Raw genomic sequence first — 17,626 nt, forward strand, 5'->3', positions numbered from 1 at the left:
GTGTAGGAGTGCTAAACTGGCCCGAAGAAGCCATGCAGTATCTCTGTGCATGTCACCTTGCCCACACTGTAGCAACACCGTTCACTGGGCTCGGAGCACTTCGAGAGTGTTGACCGAGTTTCAAGCGAGATGAATGATAATTTCATAATTTCTGCGAAAATGCAACTGTTGACGGAAAATATGCATAATACAGAGGGCTAATTAACAGGTATAAAAATACCCCCAAAATGAATATTTTTTTTAAGAAAAACTCAGCATAATTTTCTTCATTTGGCATAGAAACAATCTTTGTGTTATAGTTCCTTTTCATGTATCCTTTAACCTAGAACAGCCCCTGCAATGCATCATGGTTTATAGTTTCTGAAAATGCATCCAAAATTGTTGAGGTACGTGGGAGCAACCTGCAGATGGTTGTGGGTTTCCCCCGGACTCTGCCCAGTTTCCTTCCACCATAATGCTGGCCGCCATCGTATAAGTGAAGTATTCTTGAGTATGGCGTAAAACACCAATCAAATAAGAAATTATTGATAAGGTATGGTAAATTATGTTTGATACAGACCAGAAGTTGGTAATCACACACAGCACATGCGCTGCTCTCTGTGTTTGCTAAATTTGTACAGAAATCTTGAACACAAAGGTCACTGGGGTCAGAGTGATGAGGCAGGAAGTGATATCAGAAAACACAAAAACTGTCTCAACCTTTACAATTTTTAGTAATACTTTATAAACATGCATTCTCTAATTTCCTAACCACATGATTGTGACCAACAAAGAAAACAACTGTATTGCTGAATTCTGATTATATAGTCCTGTGTGAGGGCTTATGTGGTGAGGCTAAACTTAAACGAGCGGACTTGCATTGCACAGGCTCCAAAGGTCACGCTTATCTAGTGGGGCAGTGATATAAAGTGAGCGTGCAGAGTGGCACGTGTGCTGTAAGGAGTTTGGTTCGGTGAAGTTCCATACATCCTCGTTTTCAAGCGATCAGGGACAAAGGCTTCATGTAATTTGAAAAACCTCTTTTCAATGTGAAGTTTCTTATTTTTCAACAGTTAGCCGACATGTAAATAAGGTAAATGATATTTGCTTGGTGTTTTATGCAGTACTAAAAAATATTTCACTTATACGACAGCGGCTAGCATTGTGGTGAGAGGAAACCGGGCAGAGCAGGTTACTGGTAGACTGGTAAATGATAGCCTGTCATGTTAATAATAGTACATCAGGTTTAACAGATAACCAGCCTCTGTAGCATAGTTTATCGCAAATCAATACGGAGACCGCCACCTATCTAAGACTTAGAAATAGGCATTCTTGATACTTGCTTGGCCAGGGACAGGTGAAGCACTGGCCAACCTAGATTAAGACAACTCTCACTGAATGGAATGCCCCATTTTCAGCGTGTGAGCGACACCGTGTTCCAGTCGGGCAGCACAACAAAGATAAATCATTGTGACCAGCCTGCTGCAAGGACTGTTCATGGGTTCGGTTCTACAATGCTGTCACAACGCTGCCTCCAATGCATTTATCATGGTGACGAATCTCTTTACCGTATGTTGTCATGGAAATTGTGCCAGGCGCAGTTTGCAACTGCTTCGTTAAACGGGCCTCTGATGACAAAACTAAAGTGTATGGCAATGTTACATCCAAAGTGGCCAAAGAGAACTTGGCTGTAACAATTTTAATAATTTAGCCAATCACACAGGCGGTTACACAAACAGTAGGCTGCTTGTTCAGGCCACATTCAATGTAAACAAAAGCCAAAATGTGTCATGGGCAATGGTTTGGAAACAGTCAAGTTTTGATCAGAACATCAAGAAAAGCTCTAAACACATTCTGTTCATAGGTTCTAATCCTTTATTGACATTGGTTTGTCATCGTACAGACTTCAACCATACATCATCTTCATAACCATCTATATGCAAACTTATAAATACTCCATGGCACATGCAGTGTACACGTGGACCTTGTTGAAGCCAGTAGGGAACATGATTTGTGACCAACCTAACTGTGGATAAGAAGCGCCTTATTACGTAAATACAATCAATGTAAGTATCAGCGTAACTCAATCTGTACAAGTCTTGAATACACACAAGCTCTCAAATTCCAACAAATCAGACACCTGTCTCACGAAGTCATTCCCTTGCCATATTTCACAGGATTCCATTCATTGCATAAAAAAAACAAAAAAAATTCTTTAATACTCTCTTCAAGCAAAATACATGTATCTGGATTAAAGGCTTCATTCCCCATCCAACTGGACTTGACTAAGCATGATGTTGTCTAGTACAATACACCGATCCATTTTCGCCGCGTAGGCCACGCCTCCCTTGCCGACGCCATAGCAACGCCCAAGGTCGGACATAAAATGTAAACATGGCGGCCGGTTCAAATTTCAACTTGCTGCCTCAGGAAATTTCTACCGATTATTTTGGCGATGCCAACGTTTTAACCAAGCGTGCAAAAGAGAGGGGGTATAATTTTTTCGTTAATGGTTACGTTCATGCGCTCAAAGTGAACAGTTCCAGTAAAAATATTGTCGATATCAGTGCTAAATGCTATCGTTCTATGAGGAAAAGCGAGCGAAGTTAATCAGTTGTTACACAAGTACTGGAGTATAGGAACAATCCACATGATCTCCAGTTCAATTTGACATGCATATGAAATCTTTACAAAGCATATAATAGGAGAATGTCATGCAAACGAATGAAGTGTTTCCTCCACATGTATATTTCAAAAGATCATTAACATGCCAAGAAGTTCTCACACAAGTTCTCACACAGTCATGGAAAAGTCTGACTGCACAGGAGATAGCTGGAAAAAATCTATGTCTATGGAAAGAATTGCACTCCACCCCATCCCACCCCACCATACTTCAAAAGTTCCATGCATGAACACAAAAAGTTTTTCAGAATAAAAATTGCAGACAGAAACTCACTACTGAACAAGATAGCTCCCATCTTACATGGTATGTAACACGACCATCACCTCAACTTGGAGACAACTGCTAGATTTTTACAGCGTATTGTATTCAATCTCTGCCAAGTTTATCATCAGATATTTTCCAGAGAAAAAAGAAAACAAAAATAGACCTTCTCTGTAAACATGATGTGATGCGACAAGACAAAGAATCATGCCATGCTAGTGTCGTACAAAACACAGAAAACATGCAATAAATGTCAATGTACATGTATTTATGGGAACAAACAAACAAACAGAATTTACACAAAGTACTGGATCTTATGCTAAATTTTAACATTTATTTATTCACAAAGTGCATCCACATCATAATATAATCAACATGTGGTATTAACATGACATTATCGTAGACCGGAGTAACCAGATAACAGCCCATTCCAGGTAAAAGCCTACACCAGGTTACAACCTACTACACCAGGTTACAGCCTAAACCAGGTAAAAGCCTACACCAGGTTACAGCCTACACCAGGTTACAGCCTAAACCAGGTAAAAGCCTACACCAGGTCACAGCCTAAACCAGGTAAAAGCCTACACCAGGTTACAGCCTAAACCAGGTAAAAGCCTACACCATGTTACAGCCTAAACCAGGTAAAAGCCTACACCAGGTAACAGCCTAAACCAGGTAAAAGCCTACACCAGGTAACAGCCTAAACCAGGTAAAGGCCTAAACCAGGTAAAAGCATAAACCAGGTATCAGCCTAAACCAGTTAAAAGCCTACACCAGGTAACAGCCTAAACCAGGTAAAAGCCTAAACCAGGTATCAGCCTAAACCAGTTAAAAGCCTACACCAGGTAACAGCCTAAACCAGGTAAAAGCCTAAACCAGGTAAAAACCTACACCACATCTTGGTTTGTTCTAAAAGATATAAATGTGCATATGATAAATATACAGAGAAAATGTACAATGAGTTAATCTGTTACACACATCTTTATATATTAATAAACCAGTCAAAATTGTACCAATACATCAGCGCAGACATTGACTCCTGAGTTGTGCAAACTAACGCACTAAAATATATACTGGTAATTCCAAAAAGCCTCATTTCAGAATATACTACTTAAGCATTATTTCTCATCATCTAGTAGTTCTTTCTCGAGGAAGAGCCTCTTGTGTTAATCGGATCTGTAAAGAACTGTTATTGTGCCAGATTAAATGAGAATGTTAGATCAAAGGAGTTTAAGCTAAGATGGAATTAACTCAAAGATTACAAAACATGAAACAAGAGTAACAATGTGAATCAATAATCAAATGTGAATGGTGTCTGTGTTTACCATCAGTCAGAGCCTAGAGTAAAGGTATAAGGAAACTACATTGCACTGAAGATGAAACAAAATATTCACTCAACATTTTGACCTATGAGCCAGAGTATGTAATACAACAATGTACTAGTACACTGCATAACTAAGTGTAGCTCTGTAGGGCGGGGATTAAGTGCTGAAGCACCTAAGCCTACCTGCCAATGTTTGTAGGGCGGGGATTAAGTGCTGAAGCACCTAAGCCTACCTGCCAATGTTTGTAGGGCTGTGATTCAGTGCTGAAACGCCTAAGCCTACCTGCCAATGTTTGTAGGGCTGTGACTCAGTGCTGAAACGCCTAAGCCTACCTGCCAATGTTTGTAGGGCTGTGGTTCAGTGCTGAATCGCCTAAGCCTACCTGCCAATGTTTGTAGGGCTGTGATTCAGTGCTGAAACGCCTAAGCCTACCTGCCAGTGTTTGTAGGGCTGTGATTCAGTGCTGAAACGCCTAAGCCTACCTGCCAATGTTTGTAGGGCTGTGATTCAGTGCTGAAACACCTAAGCCTACCTGCCAATGTTTGTAGGGCTGTGATTCAGTGCTGAAACGCCTAAGCCTAACTGCCAGTGTTTGTAGGCTGTGATTCAGTGCTGAAACGCCTAAGCCTACCTGCCAATGTTTGTAGGCTGTGATTCAGTGCTGAAACACCTAAGCCTACCTGCCAATGTTTACCCCGAAGGACTACAGGTCATCCTTAAAATCGATTCAAGAATCAATAGATGTGTACTGTACTGACAAAGAAAAACAAGTTCGGAAACAGAGTGCCACCCATTTTAGAAATACAGCATTTTTTTCCTGTTAGTTTTGCACTGATGTGAACTTCATGGTGTGCTATGAGTCTCAAGTCTCTGATGGTCTGTAGGAAATGGCCACAATATGATCAGAATCCATCACAACATCAGCACGTAGATTCAGTAAGCCGTTACACACATTGTTGTGGGGTTTTTTTTCACTTTTCTATTCCATAATACTATCTATGTCATATATGGCCTTTGTGAAATCTTCTTCCAGACTTGTGCATGTGATAATTTCAGCAGTATACACTGCTCCATCGATCTGTACATCATGAAACCTCTTATGTTGGTCCACTGTGGCTAAATCATACACAATGTCAGTTTCTACTTCCCCAGAAGTGAACATGTCAACACAAGGATCAATCAGACATATAGGACAGTGAGCACGTCAACACAAGAATCAATCAGACAGATAGGACAGTGAGCACGTCAACACAAGAATCAATCAGACATATAGGACAGTGAGCACGTCAACACAAGAATCAATCAGACATATAGGACAGTGAGCACGTCAACACAAGTATCAATCAGACAGATATAGGACAGTGAGCACGTCAACACAAGAATCAATCAGACAGATATAGGACAGAGAGCACGTCAACACAAGAATCACTCAGACAGATAGGACAGTGAGCACGTCAACACAAGAATCACTCAGACAGATAGGACAGTGAGCACGTCAACACAAGAATCAATCAGACAGATATAGGACAGTGAGCACGTCAACACGAGAATCAATCAGACATATAGGACAGTGAGCACGTCAACACAAGAATCAATCAGACAGATATAGGACAGTGAGCACGTCAACACAAGAATCAATCAGACAGATAGGACAGTGAGCACGTCAACACGAGAATCAATCAGACAGATAGGACAGTGAGCACGTCAACACAAGAATCACTCAGACAGATAGGACAGTGAGCACGTCAACACAAGAATCACTCAGACAGATAGGACAGTGAGCACGTCAACACAAGAATCAATCAGGCATATAGGACAGTGAGCACGTCAACACAAGAATCAATCAGACATATAGGACAGTGAGCACGTCAACACAAGAATCAATCAGATATAGCACAGCGTGACGAGGGTTGGTTAACTATCGCTATCATTTCAAATGACATCTTTAATTCCAAAAGAAAAAGAGTGTTATTCCTCCATTTTTGCGATAAACATTTCATCTACATGCACAAAATGGTTTGGACAGAATATGACAGAATAAATTGAAGACAAATAACAGTGGAATCAAGGCATACACAAGATTATTCCATGCTGGAGCAGTTATGAAAAACAAGTTACAGCCTTAATTTGCATCACCTGTTGGGTGACAAAAAAAATGTCCTCAAATGATGTTTTAACAGCTCAAGCTGTCCTATCACCTTTAACCTTTGACATACATGTATGTACAGGTCATCAACATTCTGAAAGTTTCTGACAATTACTGGCACATGATCACATAGTCTATTTATTGATAATTATATGAATATAGTTGTTTGGCCTCAAAACATATATTCGAGATTTCAAAAGAGCACAACTTTATTAAAACTATTACAAAAGTTCAAAATAGGTCAGGTTATGAAGACATGCTCACCAATGAAATATCTCTATAGCAAATACAACAAAATTCTCTTTTTAAACAATTTGACATGCTCAAACTATAAATACCCACATGTAGCCACAATTGGAAAATTTACTAGTACAAACTTATAATTAAAACAATTAAGGGGTAAATCTGAAGATGTGAAGAAAGAGATTTTTTACACAAAAACAAAGATAAAGTGAGTCACTCACTGGCCCAAATAACTTAACTTAAAACTCAAAAACTCCATAAAAGCAGAGGTGCTGAATGTGATTATGTGAAAGTTGTGGTGGAACCATTAGTCTACCTACATGCACCTCAAAGCAGCTTGTATGCCATTCAAATAAAATCCAAAACAGCATAACTTGTCTTTAGGGCATAAATATTACAATTAAGGTCATACAATGTTAAGCCCAAGAACAACTCAAATCGTTTCACAGAAACATTGTAATTTTTCTGTGCAAAAATTATACACAAAAGAGACTCCTTTGACTGGAACAAGGGAGACAACTACAGCATCACAAGCACCTTACACTTCAGTATGTGTAGAAAATAGCACATCATATAACAGTCCCAGTCTTCAACTCAACAAAAAAATCAAAAATGATGAGTGCCATTACTGATTTAACCTCACATTTATCACCACTGGAGCTCAATGTATTGATGTGACAGTCATCTTTTCCAGTGCATGTCTGAAGCTACTAAAATAAAGTTTATACACATTTTGTTCATTCTTTTTCAAAGGATGTGTAACATGAAAACTCAACCATCAACATACAGACTGGCTTTCTGTATCAAGACAGTGCCACCACAAAAAACATAACAGGGGCCACAGTCACAAATTGATTTTCTTTTAACTTGAGAAATGACAATAAAGGTCAAGATTATAACACCACAAGGCCGCCTGACATGACAACTGTCACACAGAACTGATAAAGCAGTGATCCATGTACACATCAGCCTTCTTGGCCATTTGTCCAGGATCATGAGTGTGATGATATATCAGCAATGGTGACACACATCATGGAGCTTCCCTGTCCTCTTTCCTGTCCCTCGGGGCTGTCTAATAAAGGAGGATTCGCTTCTCTACTGACTTACGACATATCGGGCACTCGGTCATCCTGTCCCCACACATCTGACAGGTTCCGTGTCCACACAGGAAGATCATGTTCTTCAGGCGGTCCATGCACACCGGGCAACATGTCTACAACAGGGAAACGTAAACATATGGGTATGCACAATTCAGACATTACCTGCTCGGAGATCGTCATCTGAACAGCACAGATCAGACAACTTTGACAATCTGCTTTTTCTTAATAAAGCAAACCAGAAATATAGATGGATACACAAAACATTAACAGTGTACCCAAACTGCATTGTAAAAATCCAATAGTATGTCAAAATGCAACACACAAAAAGATAATCACAAATAAAAGAGGGCTTGCACCAGCTGCCATGTTGGATGTCTAACAAAAGAATTCCATGGTCTCTCCTGGGACATTTCACTATGAGTACTGAACCATTAGTGGTCCCACACGGCTATCAGTATTGTAACTAATGGAGCGATCAACAAGTGTTTCACGAGGAGAGGGCATGTACCTGGTCTTTGATGTCTTGCAGTTGTTGTTGTAACTTCTGGATGTCTCGAGTCATGTCCCTCGACCCATTATTCATGAATCCCGCTGGCTGAGGCATCGGGGGAGCTGGAAATATGGAAAATAGTGACATTTGATGGTGTTTACATAAGGTGGATTGATTGACTGATTAATTGGTGTTCGAAAGCCGTTGAAGAATTTTAATCTATATTACTCCTGACGCATTTATAGATGAAGGAAACCAGAGCGTCTGTAGGAAACCAGATCGCTTGGAGGAAACCCAAGGAAACCAGAGGTCTAGGAAAAAACCAGAGCACCCAAAGGAAACTAGAGCGCCTGGAGGAAACCATCGACTTTCGCCAGGTACCTAACAAACCTCTTGACTCCAGGTCACAGCTGGGAACAGTGAGAGCTGCAAGTGAAATTCTGTATTTGGTCACAGGCCTGACGATCTGAGAAAGCAATGCCCCACACTGTACACTGGGGACATGTCAACATAGAAAACCAATGAGAGTGTGCTGACTTTACTGCAACCAAGGCCTGCTTTAGACTGAATTTGAAAAATCTCTTAACATTGTTGTCCAGTCTTCTGAAAGGATGACGATGTCCAGTTAGGGGTGAGAAGGGAATAGAGGTCTGCTATCTGTTTCAGGAGCAGATGCTAATGCCACAAACAATGCAATAACTGAACTGTAAATCAAGATGAATATTCAAAGATTTGTACTGAGGGTCACCATAGCAGAAACCATACTGATTCAAGTGAATTTTAAGTTTTACCTCCAGGAAGGTTAATCATCAAATTTTGGATCATCCTCCTCAGGAAAGTAAAGGCAGACAATGTTTAAATTGGTTTCATTCTTTCCTTATTTGAAATTTGTAAAATTAGTGTATGTAAAAAATTTTATGTGGATTTGGTTTCAAAACACAATGTGCATGTAAGTTTGTTTCCTAAATTTGAACCCTGGATGTCAATGACAATTTTTTGTTAAAATCAGATGTATAATTTCCCTATCACTGGATACTAGCACAATTGATATTCTGAGACCTGTAGGCTCTGTATCAATTATTTATTTGGTTTATTTATTTATTTATTTTTTTGATCGGTGTTTACCCCATACTCAGGAATATTTCACTTATACAACAGCAGCAATGCATTACAGTTGCAGGAAACCGGGCAACCCACGACCATCTGCAGGTTGCTGGAGGACCTTTCCACTTCCGATTATTTTGTTGACGCTGTACACAATAGCACATTTGATAAGTGTTTAATTATGTGCCACTTACGACTCCCGCCACAGCACACGATGAAGGGCACAATTTTCTCTATACTGGAGCGACACTGCACACACTTCTTCATCAGCGCTGCACAACCTGGGAACAAACAACCAACACATGGACTTATGTTTGCTTATTTGTCTGAAAGGTTACAGCCAAAATGATGCTACATGTCATATGTCCATTGACATGTAATGTACACACATTTTTAATCAAATTTCCAGTATTAATCTGTTTAACTATAAAATTTGGACATTTTGTACCTTACAAGAATGTAAGACAAATCGGACATAGGAAATATTATTTATTTGAGCGGTGGTTTTACATCGTACTCAAGAATATTTCACTTAAGTGACTGCCGCCAGCACTATCGCGGGAGGAAACCAGGAAGTGGCCGCAACACAGGCCTAATGTTCACAAGCCAAGGTGTTTATAATCAAGATGACAATGTGTTTATAATCAACAAGACCATGTGTTTATAATCAAGAAGACAATGTGTTTATAATCAACAAGACCATGTGTTTATAATCAACAAGACCATGTGTTTATAATCAACAAGTCAGTTTTCCAATTTACAACAACAACGTTAACCGGTGAAGTTTCCGGTGATAAATACTTCTATGAACTAAATGGGACAATTTCTCAGGAATATACGAGTATATACCCGCAGACAAATACGGATTAAACCATGTTCCACATGACTTGATCACCAATCCATTACTCACCATCACAAGCACACATGTGACCACAGGGCTTGAAGAGAATAGACGCCCTCTTATCAGAACAAACAACACACTCCTCAATCTGAAAAAGTCCAAAGTTTACTATAGTCACACCACAAACGCCCCCCCCCCACACACACTCCCCCCCCCCCACCCCCAACAAATGACACATAATAACCTTAAAGGAAAGGCCATTAGTCACTCAAAGTTTTCCCATGAATCTCTGATTTTGAAATTGTTCTTTTTATTATTTTTCTCCTTTTAATCTGCGTGCAATTATTTCAAACTAGTTTTAATCGTCCATTAAAATATTTAAATATTTGATGAAATTAAGAATTATTTGAATTCCCATTTTAATCACATTTTAAGTCATTTCAATTAAATTTTTACCATTTTAATGACTTTAAGCAGATGTATAATTGTTTTAACAGAGGTTTATTTTTGTGAGCATACCTTTGTCCTGGACTGCACATGTTCCTTACAGATCAGACATTTCTTGACTCGTGGGGAGCACAGCGAGCAGGTGGCGATGTGGGTGCAGGGCCCGAACAGTGTGTCCCTTTTCAGGTCAGAACACACCATACACTCCTCCAGTGACTCCTGATCGTTACGGATGTGAGCTGCGTTCGGGGCCATCACGCCAGCGCTGAAACAACACACACCATCAGGCCTGCACAGCTGGAGAGAACTCTGGTAGTTTGTCTTTTATCTCAAGCTTATTTCATCCATAAGGTAGGGGTCCATTTTATAGGTAGACACAAACATGCCTGCACTGTTATAGGTTATTGAATATGTCATAGGCACAATGGAAGTAAACGATTGATTACATTTCTTTAATTGATTGGTCTTGAATGCCGTGCTCCGGAATATTTTGCTTTTATGGGAAGCGGAAAACTATTGGTAAGCGGAATTGCAGTGCCCGGAATAAACTATAAACATTACCCAGGTATTTTACAAACCTCCTGATAAAGTGAAAACAGCAAGAGCTAGATTCAACCACTTAACCTCACTGGTCACGAGCCAACCTCACTGGTCAAGGGCCAACCTTGCTGGTCAAGGGCCGACCTCCAATGGCCAGGGGCCGACCTCAAAGGTCAAGGGCTGACCCTCACAGGTCAAGGGCCGACCTCACTGGTCAGCGGCCAACCTTAACTGGTCAAAGGGCCGACCTTCCCTGGTCAAGGGCCGACTTCACCGGTCAAGAGCCGACCTTCCCTGGTCAAGGGCCTATCTCACCAGTCAAGAGCCAACCTTCCCTGGTCAAGAGCCGACCTTCCCTGGCTAAGGGCCGACCTCACCGGCCAAGAGCCGACCTTCCCTGGTCAAGGGCTGACCTCACCAGCCAAGAGCCGACCTTCCCTGGCCAAGAGCCGACCTTCCCTCGTCAAGGGCCGACCTCACCGGCCAAGAGCCGACCTTCCCTGGCCAAGAGCCGACCTCACCGGCCAAGAGCCAACCTTCCCTGGCCAAGAGCCGACCTTCCCTGGTCAAGGGCTGACAGTCGCAGTACATGATTACAGGACTCATCACTTATTGGGAGCAGTGTCAACAGCCCACTTTTGAAAATTCCTACATGAAATTTATTTTATTGCAAAAATTTTAGTCCTGAAGTTTGCAAATGAACTTAATTTGTATTACAATTTTGTTATTACTGCACAAATTAAGCTCTTAGCCCTAGCAACCACTTTTCCCTGTAGAAACACAATAGTCTAGGTAAAATTATAAGGAAAACTGCCATGAAAACAAGATGACAAGAGCTGTATTTGACCCGATACTAAACCCGTCTCACCTGTTTCTCTCCTTGTGGCACTTCGCCAGGGCCTTACAAAGATTGGGGTCAGGACAGAGGTCTAATGGTGACTGGCCCTTCTTATTCTTCAGGTTCAGATCTGCTCCATTGGCAGCCAGGAAGCAAGCAATGGAAGCGCTAGACTTTTTGTCTGCTCCTGGTGTGCCAAGCCCCATCAATAGCTGTGAACGAAATCAGGCGGAAATTTGAAACTATTATCAGTATTTGTGTTATTTTATGTACTATTTCAATTTACCATCTTCATAATACTACTCCAAAGATTCATGTCACGTAACCATGACAGGTATGAATGTTGTTTTGTAACCAGATTCTTGAAATCTAGAGACTGTTCTCACCTTGCCGACATCCTGCATGTCTTGGAGCTGTCGTAGTTGTGACAGGGTGTGATGTCGCAGGGCCTCGTGGAGGGGCGTGTCTCCGTCCTTATCTGCCACATTCAGGTTACAACCCTCACGCACCAGCAACTGACCACAGAAAACAGACCAGCCATTAATAAAACAGTTAAATCATTAACAAGGCCACCAAACCACTGAGAGCTTGTTCCTGTGCTAACACTCACATCTACCAATATAATCAACACTAAACATCTACATGTATTACAGTAAATGACCTCAAACTAAGGACTGATCCAATGTTGACACTAAACATCTACATGTATTACAGTAAATGACCTCAGATTAAGGATTGATCCAATGTTAACACTAAACATCTACATGTATTACAGTAAATGACCTCAAACTAAGGATTGATCCAATGTTAACACTAAACATCTGCATGCACACTGCTTAGTTTGTGCTGAAATGTATCATGCTCAAAACAAACCTGAAAACCCCTTCCTAAGATCATCACACCCAGAATCATACCTTAACGCCTTGGTCACAGACTAAATTTTAGGTTGAATACACTGCATATATTTCACATTTTTAATGACATCAACTTTATCGCCGAATTACTAAAACCAGTAATCTTATGCTGTGCATCTACCGGTATAATCATGTAATATGTTACAGTGACCACCTGGAGCATGGACTTACAATGACAAGTCATGTGTATCTTGTGCCTGTAATCATGCTTCTGTTACAGTGACCACCTGGAGCATGGACTTACAATGACAAGTCATGTGTATCTTGTGCCTGTAATCATGCTTCTGTTACAGTGACCACCTGGAGCATGGAATTACAATGACAAGTCATGTGTATCTTGTGCCTGTAATCATGCTTCTGTTACAGTGACCCACCTGGAGCATGGAATTACAATGACAAGTCATGTGTATCTTGTGCCTGTAATCATGCTTCTGTTACAGTGCCCACCTGGAGCATGGACTTACAATGACAAGTTATGCGTATCTTGTGCCTGTAATCATGCTTCCGTTAGAGTGACCACCTGGATCATGGACTTACAATGACAAGTCATTTGTACCTTGTGCCTGTAATCATGCTTCTGTTAGAGTGACCACCTGGATCATGGACTTACCCTGACAATTTGTGTATGCTGTCTTTCCACAGCTAGATGAAGGGCTGACTGCTGATTCACATTCTGAACATCAAGATTAGCCTTGCCCTGCAAAATAAAACACAAATGTGTTCTGTGTTACACATTATGTGCCTGTAATCATGTTTTACTAATTATGTTCTGCGTTACCAGTTACCAATTATGTTCTGTGTTACCAATTACCAATTATGTTATGTTTGACCAATTATGTTTTGTGTTATCAGTTACTAATTATGTTCTGTTACCAATTATGTTCTGCATTACCAATTACCAATTATGTTCTGTTACCAATTACCAACTATGTTATGTTTGACCAATTATGTTTTATGTTATCAGTTACTAATTATTTTCTGTGTTACCAATTACCTCACACTGGCTACCTGTACCTGAACGGCTAAGTACAGGTGCATACACTGATTAAATAATCAACCAGCTACTATTCAATCGATCTTTTACAAATCTGATTTGTGTGTCTGCTGTACAAAGGGTGATTTGTGCGTTGTCTAGTGTAAAATGGGTGATGAGTGTGTCGTCTACTGTAAAAACGGTGATGAGTGTGTCGTCTACCATACAAAGGCTGATGTGTGTGTCGTCTACCATACAAAGGGTGATAAGTGTGTGTTGTCTACTGTACAAAGGGTGATGTGTGTGTCGTCTACCATACAAAGGGTGATGAGTGTGTCGTCTACCATACAAAGGGTGATAAGTGCGTCGTCGACTGTACAAAGGGTGATGAGTGTGTCGTCTACTGTACAAAGGGTGATGAGTGTGTCGTCTACTGTAAAAACGGTGATGAGTGTTTCGTCTACTGTACAAATGGTATAAGTGTGTGTTGTCTACTGTACAAAGGCTGATGTGTGTCGTCTACTGTACAAAGGGTGATGAGTGTGTGTTGTCTACCATACAAAGGGTGATGTGTGTGTCGTCTACCATACAAAGGGTGATGAGTGTGTCGTCTACCATACAAAGGGTGATAAGTGTGTCGTCGACTGTACAAAGGGTGATGAGTGTGTCGTCTACTATAAAAAGGGTGATGTGTGTGTCATCTACTGTACAAATGGTGATAAGTGTGTGTCGTCTACTGTACAAAGGGTGATGTGTCTGTCGTCCAATGTACAAAGGGTGATGTGTCTGTCGTCCAATGTACAAAGGGTGATGAGTGTTGTCTACTGTACAAAGGGTGATGAGTGTGTCGTCGACTGTACAAAGGGTGATGAGTGTGTGTCGTCTACTGTACAAACGGGGATGTGTTCGTCGTCTACTGTACAAAGGGTGATGTGTGTGTAGTCTACTGTACAAAGGGTGATGTGTGTGTCGTCTACCGTACAAAGGGTGATGAGTGTGTCGTCGACTGTACAAAGGGTGATGAGTGTGTCGTCTACTGTACAAAGGGTGATGTGTTTGTCGTCTACTGTACAAAGGGTGATGAGTGTGTTGTGACTGCTTATTGTCTCCACAGCCTCAAGAACATTGAGAGCAGGGCAATGAACTATCAAACATCCAGTCTGCATGGTTGTTCGTGGCTAGCTTTGCAGTGGCTAGTGTGCATTGTACATACTTGATGAACTAACAGTTGCTCAGAGTGGCCAGTGTGTATTGCATCTACCTCATAAACTACAGTTCCGCCACTTCCACATGGTTGTTCAGAGTGGCCAGTGTGTATTGCACATACCTGATGAACTAACAGTTCTGCCACTTCCACATGGTTGTTCAAGGCGGCCAGGTGTAGGGCGGTGTAACCATCATCTTTCTTCTCATCCACAATCCATGGGCGTGGCAGTTTGGCCAGCAGGATTCGCATAGCACTGCAAATACACAGCATGAACACATAGAGAAAACAAAAAGGTAAAAATCTGTACAAAAGCAAAAATAGTCTTTTTTTCTTTAATGTTAGACATGTCACACCTGAATCTCCCATTCCTGATAAAAATAAAAGAGGGAACCCTATAAAGCATCAAATTCACATATAAAATACTGGTTTGTCACAAGATGATCTTAAGTGTTTTATTGACACATTACTTTTACTACTAAACATTCTCAAAAGGGAGATAATCACGTTAGCTAAACATAACACTACTGTATTGTGAGTTGCTTCCCATGTTTAACTAAAACAGTTTGCTTTTGCTCTGTGTAGCATTAGAATTATGTTATTTCATAATTATGATATATCAATATACCATTAAACAATTCATTGCCAAAACTGTATATCTATAAAACTCCATTATTTTATCAATTCATTGCCAAAACTGTATATCTGTAAAACTCCATTATTTAACAATAAACACAGGTACTTTTATATGCACGTACAATTGCAGAACGTTGAAATAACTTTTTCAGGAATTCAACAGGAAATGTCTGAAATTCCTTCCTTCAATATTTTTTTCGCTTACATTTTGGAGCATGTAATACCACTTTCTATAATTTTCCCGAACCGCTAACAATGGCTGTCTGAAATCATCGAAGTGAATAAAGCAGATTACTTCATTTTCTTCATTTTATTGGTAACAATTGACTTCAATCCCATCACATGGGATTTGACAGGTTTATTATCTTACATCACATAGGTATTCTGCTTACATTTCCAACTTTATACCATACATGAGCTTCAAGTTAGTCCATTGGGACAGAAAATGGGCTTAGAAGATGCATAGCACACTTTGTAAACCAGCAGTACAGGTTTAGACCTTAACCTGCCATATGTCTTTGGAGATAAAACCTGGAAATCACAAGTTTCCTGTCTGTAACTTGAGACTAGACTGGCTACCTAATGACAACTGTCAAGTGTTAGTGTCCTCTAATGTGTAAGGGGAGAGGGGCTATCTCTGCCCCCTACACATCTGTAATGGTGATAAACACACAGCTTAGGGCTCTGACCACAGCCACAATTACATCACTGATCACACCCTGTCTCTTCAGTACAGGCTAATCACCTTCTAGGCCAGGGATAAGGTCTGAGGATCAACCCTCAGCTTTTACCCTGATGGAGACCACATGGGCATCAGACTGTCCTCCAGCAGAGAAGGGAGATAAATCTGTAAGACCTAATCCATCATGGAGTTGACCAGGAGCTTTTAAACATGCCAAGCTGCTAGGTTGTGCAAGTCTTATCAGGCTGTTAATGGGCATAGTCTGCAGTGGGTGGGGACAGGGATATGGGGAGGAATGAGGGGTAGGGCTCAGATTTCTTCAAGCATCAGGACTCATCTTTTAATGTGTTCCTCAAAGACAAGTGATCTGATTTTAAATTTAAGTTTCAAAACCTATCACTGATGATTGTCACATGTGCCTGCATGCCACAAAAGGTATCTCACTTTCTAATATACATGTATGCTAATATAACCATAAGATATCTCCCTAAGCCACAATTTCCAAAGTTCATGCTTATTATTAAAATAACATGTATATAGGCAGTTTTTCAACACTTTATATCACATTCATTATATTTTGCTTATTTATTCACTAGGTTAAAATTTATTTAAAGCATGCTGACAAGACTAAACAACCTTCCTTAAAGTCCGTACATCAATGTATTAGAAAGTTACTTCGTTAACATCCTAACCATACAACTTGTGTTGTCATATTATGTAGGCCTAGCTACATGTACGCGCTGTCATAAGTCACTCACTCTGTGAGTTGCATACTGGGACTCAAATTAAGACGAAGCCCATTTAACGCAAAAAAAAGTATATAAGTTCTGTTTCAATTTTCATCAGATAATGTTCTTTTAGTATTCTAAAAATTATATCAGTGGCACTTTAATATTTCAGACATATGACAGTATTGAGGTTAATGAGCACAGCAAACTCACGGTTGACAGAGACCTGAGTACAGCGCACTGTTGAGCAGAGACCTGAGTAAAGTCCACTGTTGACAGAGGCCTGAGCAAAGCCCACTGTTGACAGAGACCTGAGTAAAGCCCACTGTCGACAGAGACCTGAGCAAAGTCCACTGTTGACAGAGACCTGAGTAAAGTCCACTGATGACAGAGGCCTGAGCAAAGCCCACTGTTGACAAGAGACCTGAGTAAAGTCCACTGATGACAGAGGCCTGAGTAAAGCACACTGTTGACAGAGACCTGAGTAAAGAC

General features: G+C 40.6%; 1 protein-coding gene across 2 annotated transcripts in view; it reads right to left on the reverse strand.

Annotated features, from left to right (window-relative positions):
• Positions 1-4,986: 4,986 nt before the first annotated feature.
• LOC135470442 (E3 ubiquitin-protein ligase MIB1-like) overlaps positions 4,987-17,626 on the reverse strand; it is a 75,400-nt gene continuing 62,760 nt past the window's right edge. For both annotated transcript variants that reach the window (XM_064749393.1, XM_064749395.1), the window contains exons 12-20: positions 15,212-15,344; positions 13,522-13,608; positions 12,384-12,512; positions 12,028-12,209; positions 10,692-10,884; positions 10,242-10,320; positions 9,526-9,612; positions 8,246-8,349; positions 4,987-7,850 (exon numbers count right to left, since the gene is read on the reverse strand). In XM_064749393.1, coding sequence (XP_064605463.1) covers positions 7,710-7,850; positions 8,246-8,349; positions 9,526-9,612; positions 10,242-10,320; positions 10,692-10,884; positions 12,028-12,209; positions 12,384-12,512; positions 13,522-13,608; positions 15,212-15,344 — 1,135 coding nt within the window. In that variant the 3' untranslated portion in view covers positions 4,987-7,709. The remainder of the gene's footprint in view (positions 7,851-8,245; positions 8,350-9,525; positions 9,613-10,241; positions 10,321-10,691; positions 10,885-12,027; positions 12,210-12,383; positions 12,513-13,521; positions 13,609-15,211; positions 15,345-17,626) is intronic.

The sequence above is a fragment of the Liolophura sinensis genome, chromosome 7 (assembly GCF_032854445.1).
Source record: "Liolophura sinensis isolate JHLJ2023 chromosome 7, CUHK_Ljap_v2, whole genome shotgun sequence".
In the NCBI taxonomy this organism is placed as follows: domain Eukaryota; kingdom Metazoa; phylum Mollusca; class Polyplacophora; order Chitonida; family Chitonidae; genus Liolophura; species Liolophura sinensis.